General features: G+C 41.6%; 2 protein-coding genes across 2 annotated transcripts; one reads left to right on the top strand and one right to left on the bottom strand.

Annotated features, from left to right (window-relative positions):
* Window positions 1-12729: 12729 nt before the first annotated feature.
* On the top strand, window positions 12730-13098 carry LOC308273208 (histone H2B type 1-A-like; the record flags this gene model as incomplete). The annotated part of the gene is made up of 1 exon (XM_080710297.1): window positions 12730-13098. The coding sequence occupies one exon, from the start codon at window positions 12730-12732 to the stop codon at window positions 13096-13098; it is 369 nt and encodes a 122-aa protein (XP_080566423.1).
* Window positions 13099-13561: 463 nt separating this feature from the next.
* H2BC1 (H2B clustered histone 1) lies at window positions 13562-13942 on the bottom strand (the record flags this gene model as incomplete). Its single annotated transcript, XM_080710939.1, has 1 exon — window positions 13562-13942. One exon carries the CDS (start codon window positions 13940-13942, stop codon window positions 13562-13564), a length of 381 nt encoding a protein of 126 aa, XP_080567065.1.
* Window positions 13943-15955: the final 2013 nt, after the last annotated feature.

Raw genomic sequence — 15955 nt, 5'->3', positions numbered from 1 at the left:
CACCCAGCTCTTCTTATTCTTAATAGGCTGTTTTCTGTGAAAACAATTATTTACTTTGCTATTTTAGCAAGAATTTTATTTAGCTTAGTGGGTGGTTTGTGTGTATTTGTATATATTATTATTTTTGTGTTAGCTTTGCAAGAGAAAGGAGGAAGAGAAGAAAGAGAACAAGGAAAAGGAAGAAGGAGAAGGCTATAAACTTTCCATCTAAATCTGAAATATTTTAGGTACATAGACATTTTCATTTTTTTTCCTAATACACATTTTTTTTACTTTGGAACAGTTTTAGCATTGTAAAATTATTGAGTTCCCATGTACCTCACACAAAGTTTTCCCTATCATTAACACCTTACATTGTATGGTGTACTTGCCACAATTAGCAAATCAACATAGATATACTATTAGCAACTAAGGTCCATACTTTATTCAGATTTCTTAACTTTTGCCTAATGTCTTTTTTCTTCTCTTTCAGAATCTCACTCAGATGACCACATTACACTTAGTGATCAAGAGAGGAGCGTGCAAAGCCATACATATGAGCAAAGGGATCTAACAGGACATGTGCTAGACTTAGACTCCAACAAGCCAAGGTTGGTTCCACATCTTCTACCTAGAATCTGCTGTTTTATTTTGTTATTTTTAATCTCTAAATAATATCATAATGTTTACCTGTCCTATATGCATTCAAGGTTCTTATGAGAAATGAAAGAGAGATAAAAATTTGTTACATTCACAGGTTATTCTTGGAGATTGGAAGTAGCGCCCATGCGCGATTTTACCTTTCCTGAAGGCTTGCTCTCCAGCCATGTCTAAGTTGCCACCACTGGGAATGTTTCCCACTGTACGCTTGGCGTTTGCTCCAGTAGACATTTTAGTTCTCTCCTCCCAGGGACTTGCATTTACCTCTTGAAATAGAAGAGTGCAAAGGTAAATACACAGAGAGAAACATCCTAGATCTTAAATGACAAAGCCCCCATTATTCTTTCTAAGAATTAGGAAGAAGTGTCGTTTGGTGGGGAAAATACTGGATTAGGATTTGGTAAACTTGGTTTGTCATCTCGACTCCATCATTTACCAATTGTGTGGCCTTGGAAAAGTCACAGTTACCTTGGGTCTTATTATCTGCCTTTCTGAATCGAGAAATCTGGGCCTAAATTGTCTTGATGAATTATAAGTGGTAGGTTGGGTCCCTTTCCCTTCCCCCACGGGACTCTGCAGCAGGGACAGGAGGCGGAACCCTGGAAGCCAGAAGTGGAGATGTCATGAGACTCCAGAGTTCAGAGACTCCAGATGTCGCGAGACTCCAGATACCACAAGAGGACCAGAATTCTCACGCAGCTGGCCCCACCCCAAGAACCCAGCTGCATAGATATCCTCACTTCCCCTCGGTGGCATGACCTGCTGCCCCTGACTCTGCTGCCCGTCATCGGTCCCTTTCTCCAGAAGCATCAAACCTCACCCAAAGGTGCCAGTTAATTAAAGAGGCCTGGTCTCACACAATACCTTGGCTGAGTTTTGCCTCCTTTTGAGCCTGGACTCAGTTTCACCATTACAATAAGATTCTTTCTGGTTCCACATTTCCATGTCCTTAAACTGATACTAGTAACATCTGACAAGGAAACTTGACCACCTTATTCAGAATTTTATCTGGACGATTCCAATGGATTAAATCACTTGAAAAAATAAAAAAAGAAAAAGAAAAAGAAACCCTGAGCTGAGCATGGTGGCACACACTTGTAATCCCAGCATTTGGGAGGCTGAGACAGGAGGATATCAGTTCACATCCAGCTTCAGCTACTTAGTGAGGTATTCTGCAACTTAGTGAGACCCTATTTTTTAAAAAAAAGAGAGCTGGGGGTGTAACTCAGAGGTTCAATGCCCCTGGGTTCCATTTTCAGTACTGAAAAAAAAAAAACAAAAGAATAAAAAAGGAAAAAAAAAACCCTGTAATTTTATGAACATGTAGACAGACTAGATAAAATGACAAATATCTTTTTAAATGCATAGTTCCAGAGATAGTAAGAAATATCCCCAAGGACAAATGAAAAGTGAGTTAGAATACACTAATTCCTCAGAGCTCATGGAATTGGGATGTGGGGGGGGGTTATCAGTTCAGTGATGCAGGAGCCATCAAAAACATTAAAAGGAGCTGGGTGTGGTGGCACGTGTTTGTAACCCCAGTTCTTGGGAGGCTGACACAGGAGGATGACAGGTTTGAGGCCAGCCTTAGCTACTGAGGTGAGGCCCTCCGCAACTTAGTGAGACCCTGTTTCAAAATAAAGGATAAAATATAGGGCTGGGGGTGTAGCTCAGGGGTCGAATGTCCCTGGGTTCAATCCCCAGTACCACACACACACACACAAAAAAAAAAAAATTAATAGGATGTTTATATAAAAGTATATAAAGATTTAAGAGATAGGTAAAAAGCAAGTAGAAGTACAAGAAAATTAAGGCATATACATACAAATACACATGATATGTTTTATGTGTGCACATACAATGATAAATCAAGACAAACACATCAAAAGAACAAACAATATCCACTTATCTGATAAGAATCATCTCTATAGAAGGAAGTAGGGAAAACAGAAATGGCCACGGAGGAGAATTTAACTTTATCCTTGCTCTTTATATGTGCTATGAAAAGTAACTTGTAAGTTGTTGCTATGATTTAGAAATAAATTTAACACCACAGCAACCAGAATCTGTCACTAAGTCTCAGTTCATACCTCTTACTTCTTAGCACCCCTCGTCTCCCTACCCACCCACCCTGGAAGCAAGAGAAAGAAACTGGCTGCAGGTGGGGTGAGGGGCGGAGATGCAAAGTAAACAAAAACCAAACCAAAAGAGCCCTTTCCTGCCCAGGCCCCTGGCAGAGGGATCAGACAGAGTTTGTAGTTTGGGGTTCTTTGTTTTGATTTTCTGCTTTTCACTAGACTAGACATGTCAATTACAAGATGTGACTATTTAGAGGCTGAACATGACCAGTTTACGTGTGTGTATGTGTGTGTGTGTGTGTGTGTGTGTGTGTGTGTGTGTGTGTGTGTTACTGGTGGTAGAACTCCCAGACCTATTTTATACTTTACTTGGAAACAGGGTCTCACTAAGTAGCTGAGGCTGGCTTCGAACCTGTGCGATCCTCCTGTCTCAGCCACCCAAGCGCTGGGATTCCAAGCGTGCGCCACCACGCCCGGCACCAGTTTACATTTTACTACCTGAAAATGAACAGAGAAGTTATGGGGGCAAGTGGACATAAAGGAAAGCAAAGACAGGGAGAAATTACTGGTAAAATGAAAGCATCCTCAGAGCCAGGTGTGGTGGCTCATGCACGCTTGTAATCCCAGTACTTGGGAGGCTGAGACAGGAGAATCACAGGTTCGTGGCCAAACTCAGCTACTTAGTGAGGGCCCCCCACAACTTAGTGAAGCCCTGTTTCAAACAAAAGAAAAAAAAAATAGGGCTGGGGATGTAGCTCAGAGGTAGAATGCCCCTGGGTTCCATCCCTAGTACTGCCAAAAAAAAAAAAAAAAAATCATTCTCCACTTGCTTTCTATGGAGTCTGACATCTATTAATATAGAAGACATGTAGACATGTATCTGATTTTTGGTGATACCTAATATCTGTGCCTGTCCCCACGAGATCTGGCAGATGAGCCCCTGGCAAATGAGTTTCCTGTTTTACACCATTCAAAAGCTCAGACATTACATAATGAGGCCCTACAGTCCGCATCAGAACTCAAACAAACAAAAATGAACTGAAATCCAAACCCAGTAGGACACAGTGGGTTATACCTGTAATCCCAGTACTTGGGAGGCTAAGACAGGAGGATCGTAGGTTCAAAGCCAGCCTGGGCAAGTTAGCAAGACCCTGTTCCCAAATAAAAAATCAATTTGGGGATGTAGTTCAAAGGTAGAATGCCCCTGGGTTCAATCCACAATATGAGAAAAAAGAAACAAAGAAGGAAGGAAAGAAAGAAAGAAGGAAGAAAGAAAGAGAGAGCGAGAAAGAAAGAAAGGAAGAAAGCAAGCAAGCAAGCAAGCAAGCAAGCAAGCAAGCAAGCAAGAAAGAAAGAAAGAAAGAAAGAAAGAAAGAAAGAAAGAAAAAAAGAAAAAAAGGAAGGAGGGAGGGAAGGAACCCAAACCTATATCCATTGGTAAAAGAGTGACACTGTTAATTTTGAGAAGAAACCAATAAAATGAAAAGACTGAACATTCTGTTGTAAAAATAAACTAATGTGGCCGGGTGTGGTGGCACAAGCTTGTAATCCCCGCCTTTGGGAGGTTGAGACAGGAGGATCGCACAGGTTCGAAGCCAGTCTCAGCTACTTAGTGAGGCTCTCAGCAACTTATGAGACCCTGTTTCCAAATAAAGTATAAAATAGGTCTGGGAGTATATTCCGGAGGTAGAAAAGTGCCTGAGTTCCACCCACAGTGCCACCAAAAAAAAAAAAGTTAAAAAGTTAAAAAAATAAAAATAATGTAGCTGGGCATGGCGGCGCACACTTGTAATCTCTGCGCTTGGGAGGCAGATACAGGAGGATCGCGCAGGTTCAGAGCCAGCCTCTCTGGCTTAAGAGACCCTATTTCCAAATAAAAATATAAAATAGGTCTGGGAGTGTAACCCGGAGTTAGAAGGGTTTCCAGGAACCCCAGTACCACCAAAAATAAATAAATAAATAAATAAATAAATAAATAAATAAATAAATATAAAAATAATGTGTTTATTATATCTGCCTACATCTTATAGCAATTAGTTGAATGGTCAGAAGAACAAGACGTAGCTTTCAGGGTAACATTTTTCTCCATACCCATAAATACTCTTCTAGTAGCCTAACACCTGAGAGTTCACTGACCGCAGTTCATGCATGGATTCAGTAAACATCTGTTGCATGGATGAGTGGAATGTTCTGCTTCCATAGCCTTTTCTCCTTCATGACTAAAGGACTCGGTCCTCATTAGGTGACCCCTCCCTACACTTTCTGTAACAGAAGCACTTGCCGGTTCTCCTGACACCCGACCCGAAGTAATGGCTTTGCTCAAGTTCATGGGACCAACGGAACTTGGCAATAAAGGGTGGAGGGAGGACAGAGGTGCTATATGGCAAGAGACATAGCAGTGAACAAATGCTGAGACGTGTCCCCTTGTGGAAGACACATCCCAAGAGGGGTGCAATATGCCCAGAGGGAGGGACGATGCTACCTGTGAAGATAACAGATCACACTGACCAGATGACTAGTGTGGAGGGAGTCGGACACCCGCTCTTCCTAGAACCATCTCTTCTCCTGGCTGACTGTACAAAATTGGGTGCCCCTGAATCAGAATGGGAGCGATGAATAGGAAAAGCAGAGTGGACAAGGGCGTGCCAAAGCAAGCAGCAAATCTGACATGTTTTTCAAAGCAGAAAGTGGTGTGAGGTGGAAAGCCAGAGTTAGGGGGAGGTGAGCAATGAGAGAGGAGATGAAGGTGGAGGGACGGGAGGACTGTGATGGGAAGGGAGTTGGAGGGGAGCCACTGCCCAGAGGAAAACCAAGAGCTTCATCTTGAACGTATGGGGTTTGTGATGCCTGTTAAGCCTCCACAGGAAGGTTGCACAGTGTCTGGCTTTGTGTCTGGTTTTTGACAGAAGGCCATTTGGAAGTTGTCAACCTTAGTGACTTTAAGGCCAGGTACATGAAGAAGATCCAGCAAAGGAATGGGGCTATCATCTGTCAGTCATCCTTCCTAAGATCGCCTGCGCCGGCTCCCTTGGATGAGCTCATATCCTGTTCCTGGTCACTCTTCACTGAAGACCAAAACTTCCTTTAAGGGGCAGCACAGGTAACAGCAGCTCAGGTCTCAGCACTGACCACATCCCCCTTATGAGAGACGGCTGGTGGCTCCTAATCTTAGCTCCCAAAAAAGTCCTCCACCCCAGCTCCTCATTCATGAACTGCTTCCTGAAGCATGTGATTCCATTTGTTTGGGTTTTTTCCACACATACATTCACTGGCAGTGTTCGGTCTGTTTTGATTAATTTGATCCTGTAAGCCTGTTTAGAAAACCTTCCCCACAAAAAAAAAACAAAAACAGCATTTATTCTCACTTTCTCACCATTGATTTGATTTTTTTTATGAATGCATGCCACAAAATATAGATCTTACATTGCAGACTGTTTACTTCCAATACAACCCTTAAAAATATAGTTTAAAACTATAATTCCTTCTCCTTTCCCCGAACCTGCTCCCACCTCTCTCCAGCTATACTTTTGGAGAAGGTATTCCCTGGTTTCTTTTAAGAAAAAAGAGCATTCTCGCTGACTTTTCAGAATTATCTCAGAGAGAAAGGTTCTCTCTCTTACCACCCACAGTCTCCATCCCCAAACAGCAAATTAAACTTCTCTTCAAGGGAAAAAGACCCACCCGACCTCTCAAAAACAGAATATTATAGCTCAAAGTTTAAAGCTAACCTGAGGGATGTAGAGTGCAGGATCCTCATTCCTTTCAAATAAATTTCTCTTACTCTTTCAATTGTCTGATCCCTTGCAGGTAAATTATTACTAAAACCTTTAGACCTTATGTCACAAACTGGGAGGACTTTATTGACTTGATGGTTTAATTTTTAACTTTACTTTTATTATTTGATAAGCAGGTCAAGTTCACTGAATCTTCCTCGTGCTTCACGTCCAGCTGGGGTCGCTTACATCTTCCTTGGTCCTCCAATCAGAAGCACATCAGGCTTCCATCACCTTACACACCTTATTGACAGCACTGGGCCTTTTGGGGCCACTCAGAGTTATAATAATCTCCATGAGGATGGAGTGGTATCTTGTTTCCCCTGAGTCCCTTCTCCAAAAGCCCCTCCTCACACTTAACCATTTATTTATTTATTTATTTATTTATTTATTTATTTATTATTTTGGTGGTACTGGGAGTGGAATCCAGAGGCTTTCTACCTCCAGGCTATACTCCCAGACCTATTTTCTATTTTATTTGGAAACAGGGTCTCACTAAGTTGCTGAGAGCCTCACTAAGTAGCTGAGGCTGGCTTTGAACCTGTGTGATCCTCCTGTCTCAGCCTCCCAAGTGCTGGGATTACAAGCGTGTCCCACCATGCCCCCCCCACGGCTACACTTAACCCTTTAAGACCCAAGTTTTCAATTCTGAGAATGTCAATGAAATTGATACAGATGCATTAAAATAGATTGGAAATAATAACATAGTTTCTATATTGTTATATTTGTATGAATTAATTATATTAATATTTTGTTTTAAAATTCTTTATATATTCTAAATATCAGTCCTCTGGAGTAACTGGCAAAGATTTTTTCCCATTCTATAGGCTCTTTCTTCAGACATTTGATTTTTTTTTTTTTTTGCCATACATAAACTTTTTAATTTTAGGTCATCCCATTTATTGATTCTCAGTTTTATTTTCTGAACTTCAGGGGCCTTCTTGAGGAAATATCTACCAATGCCTAGCAATTCTGAGCAATAAGAAGCGTACCAGAAACATCACAATACCAGATATCAAACTATACCACAGAGCTACATTCATAAAAACAGCATGTTTTTTGTGCCAAAAACAGACACATGAGATATACAGACACAAATCCTCATACTTATCCCCAGTTGATTTTTGAAAAAGGAGCCAAAAATATATGCTGGAGAAAAGATAGTCCTTTCAACAAATGGTGCTGGGAAAACAGAATATCCATATATAGAAGAATGAAATTAGACCACAGTCTCTCACCCTGCACAAAAGTCAACTCAAAGTGGAATGAAGACCTAGAAATTAGACAAGAAACTACAATTCATAGGAGAAAAGACAGGTCCAACTGTCCAGTTAATCTCGCCAAAAATAGTTGTGTTTCCCTCTATTCCTCATTACTCAACATTCTTTCCACCATGTTCTCTCCCCACATAGCATTGCGTTTTCTTCCCTCGATTCCTATCAAAATCAGTTATCATTAGGATATATAATACAATTATTTATCTGGTCCCACTGTTTCCACCCTTTCTTCCATTCCATCTCTATGTAGCAGACAGAATGTTTGAAATGTCAATATAATGTCACTAGTTTAAAAGTCTTCCAAAGCCTTCCCAGGAAGCATGGGACAAAATGGGCCAAACTTGGTTTCTTCAAGGTGCGCTGAGACTTTTTACATCGCAGGCTGTGCCAGGCTCCCTCACCCATGCTCTTGCTACTCTCCTCCACTCCTGACTTTCTACAGCTCTGACCCCTTTAAGATACCAGTTCCTGTTTTTATATGGCAGTGCCTCCTGCCAGTGATACCAACATTGAGAGTCATTTGCAAGGGTTTTATTTTTTTTTATTTATTTATTTTTATTTTATTTTATTGGTGCACTGTATTCATACATCATAGTGGGATACAAGCTTTTGTAGACATACATGCACACATCGCCCAGTAAGCCCCCACCCGATCCCCACCCCATTCTCTCCCCATCCCTCCTTCCCATGCTTGGCTTAGTGGTTGACATCTAGTATTATAGCAATTTATCCAAAATTAAAAATGATAATCTCACATAACAGTTTCATTTGTCTGATACCAAGTGTTTGATGATTTAAAGATAGCATTTCAATATTTCTTTTTGCTTTCTTTCTTACTAGAGCATATTTTTTTCTGTTTTTTTAGGTGAAACTATCATATATTTATATATTTATTTTTCAGAAAAAAATCTATCCTAATATGGAATATGAATTCTAGATACCCAAAACGATCTTGAAAAAGAACAAAGCTAGCAGATATTTTCTGATTTCAAACCATATAAAGCTACAATAATTGAAACAGTGTAGTACTGTTCTAAAGGCAGATATATAGACCATTGGAGTTAAATACAAGCCTAGAGCTAAATTCTTCCCTATATTGTCAAGTTATTTTTGACAAGGTTTCCACGAACATTTGGTGGTGGAAATAATAATCTTTTAACTAAATATTGTTGAAAAATAATAATTACATGGAAAAGAATAAAATTGGACCCTTACCTAATCCCATATACAAATATTAACTCAAAATAGATAAAAGACCTAAATATAAATCTTAAGACTATAAACTTTTAGGAGAAAATCTGGGTCATAAAACCTCACAACACTGAAATTGGCAGTGATTTCTTGGATATGATTTCAATGGCACAGGCAACAGAAGAATATACAAACTCCCTAAAAAATAAAAGAAAATATTGTATATCCAAAGACAATGTAAACAGAGTTAAAAGTTACTAATAGAATTGGATAAAATATTTCCAAATGCTATATCTGAAGGTATATTAATATTCCAACTAGAAATCCTAAAAATTAACAACAATAAAGGCAAACAATACAACTTGGAGATAGGTAAAAGACTAACATAAATAATGAATCTCCACAGATAACCAATCTTAATTGTCTGTTGGATGGAAAATCTTGTTTCTCTGGTTCTGGTGAGTGTTACCTATTTCTTCTTTGTAGTTAATCTCTTTGAGTATTTTCTCTAGCGCTGGTTTTGAAGACATAAATTCCTTCAGTTTCTGTTTGTCATGGAAGCTTCTTATTTCTCCATCTAATTTGATAGAAAGTTTTGCTGGATAGGAAATTTTTGGCTGGAAGTTGTTTTCTTTCAGAGTTTGGAATATGTTACTCCAAGCCCTTCTGGCTCTCATGACTTGGTTTGGGAAGTCTGGAGTGATTCTAATTGGTTTGCCTCTGAATGTCAGTTGGCCCTTTGTTTTTGTTGCCTTTAAGATTCTCTGCTTGGCTTCCACATTGGTCATTTTGACAATTATATGGCGTGGGGATCCTCTTCTCCGATCCTGTCATTACCACAAAAAGAGCGCCTTTCATAGCCAGAAAACACCATCACCAGAAAAACAAAAAAAACCACCAGGCTCCAGAGAGAAAGCGGACTGAGAACAGAGCTCAGGGCCACAGAGGAGACACACGAGCCCGAGGACACGGCAGCAGCGCCATACTGCCGGCGGCAGCGGCAAACTCAACGGACGGCTACAGCAAGCCAGGTGAGCCGCTGCGGAACAGCCAGGCGGGATCTTTCAGCGCAGACAGCATTTAAAGCTCCCAGTGGCTGAGCTCAGCACACGCTGCAGGGATTCAGAGTGGAAATCAAAACCAGAGAAGAAAAAATACGCCAGCCTCATGGCCGAGGGCGTGGCAGAGGCGCCATATTGCCACCGGCGGCGGCAGCAGCAGTGAATTCACCGAGTCCAGTACAGCTACATCTGCGTACTCAAGAACAGTGAGTCAAATTGCGGGCCACAGAGGAGAAATCGCAGTATTGGGCCTCCTGGGACTTGACCCAGTGAGGGAGTGGTGGTGGCAGAGATATCACACCATAGGAGAACGTGCAACCTGGCACCCCCCATAGTTTAAAGCAGCCTCTATCGACTCCCTGGGTTGGAGACTCTGTGATACAACCCAGTAAAGGAGTAGTGGGGTCTGAGATAATACAGACTCGAGATCCAGAGCACCTTAAGTGAAGCCATAGTGACCCAAGGGAAGAACCCAGAGAAGGCACAAACCTCCGAAATCATGGGAAAGAGGAATAACACTGGAGTAATGAATGTGCACAACCCCACAACATCAGAACCTGATAAAACAGAAAATCAGAGATTTCTAGAAGATCAAATCAGGAAAATAACTGTAGAAATAATAGAGGTGCTTCGAAAAGAACTCAGAGAGAGCCAAAAAGAGATAAAGGATGCAATTAATGAAGTAAAGGCCTCAATTCAAAGCACAAACAGCCGATTAGACCACATGGAGAACAGAATCTCGCTCTTAGAAGATGAGCAATCCAAAAATGAATGCATAGTTTCTAATCTAGAAAAAAATATCCAACAGCAGGAATCTGACACTGAAGAAATATGGGCCCATCTTAAGAGAGCTAACCTAAGAATAATTGGAATAGAGGAGGGAAAAGAAAGTGATACCAAAGGGATCAACAATCTCTTCAAGGAAGTAATAGCAGAAAATTTTCCAAATATAGAGCAAGAGGTTGATACACAGATCCAGGAAACTTATAGAACTCCCTTTATGCAAGGGTTTTATTGATGTTATTAGGAGAGTTAAACCCTTAAAAGTATTTTCCAAGAAGCCTCTACTATGTTGTTACAGCACTAATCCCCAATGATTATTTGGGGATTAGTAATGATGTTTTGAGGTAGGACCTGTCAGATGTACATACCCTCTTAAGATCCCAGGACATGTAGCAGTCACTGACCTTTTTACTGTTCCTATAGTTTTACCTTCTCCATAAAGCCATATAGATGTGAGACAGGGACCACTACAGGGCAAGGAGTCCTCACCCATACACCCATAGCTCATCTCAGCTGTAATCTCCAAGACATAAAAGAATTCAGTAAATGAGACACACAAACCAGGGAACATTGCTTAATTGGAGATGGAAAGGCAAAGGTCTCCCACACAGAGGAGGAGTCTCAAAAGGGTCACCATACTATAGTGCTTATTGGGGCTTGGCTGCCTCTGCTGCTGAGGAGGCATCATCAAACCACTGTTGCTGCTACTCCACTTTGTTGGTATACCAGCTCTGCAAGTGTTGATTGGGAAAATTGGGGTTACTTCCACCAGCACCCTCTTCTGCAGGTAGCTATCTTACTTTGCCTACATTGATTTCTGCTTGTACTAGTCTCGGCTTACTGGCATACACTGGCTAGGTTATATAGCATGACAACCCCTCTGATTGGTCTTCAGATCTGGGCCCTGATTGGTCCTTATATCTGGGCCCTGATTGGCTCATCTTCAATCCTTCTTTGGAATCCCTGATCAGACTTGAGCTACAGGCCCATCCTATATTCCAGCTGCACTCTTTATCCTTTACCAGTTGGACTCATGCAATACGTAGTATTTTTATTTTTTATTTTTATTTTTGGTGGTACTGGGTTTCCTGGAAACCCTTTTCCAGGCTACACTCCCAGACCTATTTTATATATTTTTATTTGAAAACAGGGTCTCTTAAGCCAGAGAGGCTGGCTTCGAACCTACACGATCCTCCTGTCTCCGCCTCCCAAGCGCGAGGATTACAAGCGTGCGCCATCACGCCCGGCTAGTATTTTTATTTTCACACTCAGCAATATGTGCTTAACACTGCATACTCAATCTGCATGGATGTAACATAGTTTATTCACCTATTGAATAACATTTCGATGGCCTCCAACTTATGATTATGAATAAAGCTTCTGTAAGCACTCCTGTGCTTTACATTCCAAAAGGCTCAGGCCATTGGTGGTTTGGCAGTGAACTCCCCAGCCCAGGCTCAGGTGAAGGAAGGGCGGCCCTGTGCCATGATCACACAAGCAACCACCGCTCCTCTGGGCAACAGGATCTCCAGCACTGCAACAGGTGACCAGATGCCTTGGGTTCAGCAGAGCTGTCCTTGAGCAGCATGTCGGCTCAGGATTAACAGGTCAGGTTAACAGACCTTTCCTCTGGTCATCTGGAAGCAGATATTGGTCATGGGTATAACTGTTATAACGGAAAAACTGCCAATAAACCGTGTTTCTGGCCTATTTATACTCCGAGGGCAGCTTGTGAATTCTCTGCCTGCTGTTATTGGTTTATCCAATCAAAGAAACGCACGTTGTCGCTTCATTTACATACGTGCCATTATCCAATCACGTGTAGAATGCAAAGGACGGCCGTTGAGCGTGGTGCCTATAAATATCGCCCTTCACTCTTCTCCAGCGCCGTTTTTCACCTAACAAGAGCTGCAGCGGTTCTCCAGCAATGTCGGGGCAGGCTCCCAGGGGTGCTGCCATTTCTAAGAAGATCTTCAAGAAAGCTCATAATAAGACTCAGAAGAAGGAAGGTGGAAAAAGTACAAAAGATGCTGTCAAGAAAGCTGTCTGCCTCTACAAGATGCTGAAGCAGATACGTCCAGATCCTGAGGTTACTTCGAAGATCAAGAGCGTCACAAATTCTTTTGCTAGGAACAATTTTGAGCGCACAGACGAGGAAGCTTCAGAATGCAAGAACCCGACCATCACATCTCGGGAGATCCAGAGGGCCCTGCATCTGCTGCTGCCCGGGAAGCTGAACAAACACGGAGTGTCTGAGGGCGGCAAGGCTATCAACAAGTACACCAGCTCCAAGTGAGGGGCTCCTGCAGGCAACTACGCTGATTTAACCCAAAGGCTCTTTTCAGAGCCACCCACACCTTCTAATTGGGCTGCGGGCTGTTTATGCGGGTGACTGAATTCTTTGCTCAAATAAAATTTGGTCTATTTGGTAAGCTCATAATTTGGTGAACACACTTTTGTACATAAAAGCAAATTTGAGAATGAGCACGATAGGTAATCTGTAGTATAATCAGCTTTATTTGTAAGTGTAATAATGTCTTAGTAATAGGTTTTGGAGCTGAATTCTTTACCAGCAAAGGGCCCAAATTGTTGAGGTAAATACCTTGTTGGGAAATTGCTTCACAACTACTGGCTATGACAACTACAGGTTATGAATGAAGCCTCAGTAATCTTGTACCCAGCATCCAGCTCTTTCCTTAGAAACTATGGGTGGCTCTGAAAAGAGCCTTTGAATCGAACTGCACAGCAGCAGAAACCGCTCACTTGGAGCTGGTATACTTGGTAACGGCCTTGGTCCCCTCAGACACCGCATGCTTAGCTAGCTCCCCGGGGAGCAACAGGCGCACAGCCGTCTGGATCTCCCGAGAAGTGATAGTCGAGCGCTTGTTGTAGTGCGCCAGGCGCGACGCCTCACCAGCAATGCGCTCAATGTCTGTGACGAATGAGTTCATGATGCTCATTGCCTTTGAGGAGATGCCAGTGTCCGGGTGCACCTGCTTGAGCACCTTGTAGATGTAGATGGAATAGCTCTCTTTTCGGCATTTCTTGCGCTTCTTCCCTTCCTTCCTCTGAGTCTTTGTGACCGCTTTCTTAAAGCCCTTCTTAGAAATAGTAGTGCCTTTTGAAGACAGCTCCGGCATAGCGTCACAGCTCTCCAACTTGGTGCACAAGAACTTCTCCAACTAAACACAGGAAGCCAACAGCCCTTGGGCATAGGCTAGAGGGGTATTTATAGCCACAGTGGCTAAATGACGTTAGGTGAGCTACTATCTGATTGGATAGTAGCAGTAGAGAATATGTAAAATAGGTGATTCCAGTAAGGCTTTCTGATTGGCTATTAGCAAACTGCAACCTGACTTAAAAGTATAAATATGCTGTCTGAGACTGATTTTCTCTTGCACAAGGTGTTTTGTGAAGGTATTTTTCGGCACCTTATCAGTCATTTTAGTTCCATACCAAGGCCAACTTTTACCTCTTTGGCAGATTTTGGGTCACCCCTATAGCCCTAACATCCGGTTGGTGCTGTTGTCCAACACTGAGACTCCCCACAAAGACCAAAACAAATAATCTTTCCTAGTTACAAATGATAACTCTAGTGGAGGAAGAGCATGCAAAAGTTTTTTTTGTTTTGTTTTGTTTTGTTTTGTTTTTAGTTTCACAATTTTTAAAATTTTTATTGGTGCATTATATTCATACATCATATTGGGGTAAAAAACTTGTGTGTACAGACATGTACACATCACTGATTTAACCCCTACCCAATTCCCACCCCGTTCCTTCCCCATCCCTCCTTCCCTTGCTTGGCTTAGTGGTTGACTTCGATATGTTTAAGTACATTGTGTGTTTTAGAGATTTTCCTCTTCCCCCCTTCTTTGTCCTCCTTTAGGTTGCCTTATTTGCTTCTCTATAGGATTTCCTTTTTCATCTAGAGTTCCTCCTATGACCCATTTCTCTCTAACTCTCACATATTAGGGAAAGCATCTGATTTCTTATTTTTTGCGACTGACTAATCTCACTTAGCATAATGCCCTCCAGTTCCATCCATTTTCCTGAAAATGATGTAACTGAATTTTTTTATGGCTGAGTAAAATTCCATTGTGTACATATCCCACAGTTTTGTAATCCATTCATCTGTTGATGGACATCTTGGCTGGTTCCATAGTTTGGCTATGGTGAATTGTGCAGCTATGAACATAGATACACATGCATTAATTTGGTAGTTTGGTTTCTTTTCTTTTGGGTAGATACCCAGAAGTGGTATTGCTAGATCAAATGGCAGAGTTGTTCCCATTCTTCTGAGGATTCTCCATACTGTTTTCCAAAGTGATTGCACTAATTTGCAATCCCACCAACAATGTCTTAGAGTTCCCACTACTCCACATCCTCGCCAGCTTCTGTTGTTTGTGTTTTGAATGATTGCCATTCTAGTTGAAGTTAGGTGAAATCTCAGGGTAGTTTTGATTTGCATCTCTCTGATTGCCAGTGATGTTGAGCATTTTTTCATGCATTTAGTGGCCATTTGAATTTCTTCTTTTGTGAAGTGTCTATTTAGTTCACTTGCCCATTTTGTTATTGGATGCTTAGTTTCACAATTTTAAAGAAGGTTGTACATAGGTTACAAAGGGCTGTAGTTACACTGTTCTTCAGGAGTAGACTATCATGCTTTTTTCAGTAATGCTTCCAGTTGTAACAGCAGGTTATTGGATGTATAATAAAATGAAATTAATTTTAAAAAATTGAGATGAAAGAAAATAATACTGCAAAAAGAACTGGTAGGCTGGGGATGTGGCTGAGTGGTAAAGTGATTGGCTAGTAGGCACAAGGCCCCAAATTTGATCCATAGCACCACAAAAAGAAAAAAAAAAAGGAAAAGGTAAAAGTGTAAATGTAAACAAATATACTAGTTGAAGGAATATATATGAGGTTTATAAAATATTTGAGTGTAAAACACTAAACAGTAGTTACAGAAGATGAAATGGGCTATACCAAAATAAGGTATGTGGCTGGGCGTGGTGGCGCACGCTTGTAATCCCCGCGCTTGGGAGGCAGAAACAGGAGGATCGCGCAGGTTCGAAGCCAGCCGCGCTGGCGTAAGAGACCCTGTTTCAAAAATATAAAATAGGTCTGGGAGTGTAGCCCGGAGGTAGAAGGGC

This window comes from Muscardinus avellanarius (assembly GCF_963383645.1).
Source record: "Muscardinus avellanarius genome assembly, chromosome: 14".
Classification (NCBI taxonomy): Eukaryota; Metazoa; Chordata; class Mammalia; order Rodentia; family Gliridae; genus Muscardinus; species Muscardinus avellanarius.
This window is presented reverse-complemented; position numbering and strand designations above follow the sequence as displayed.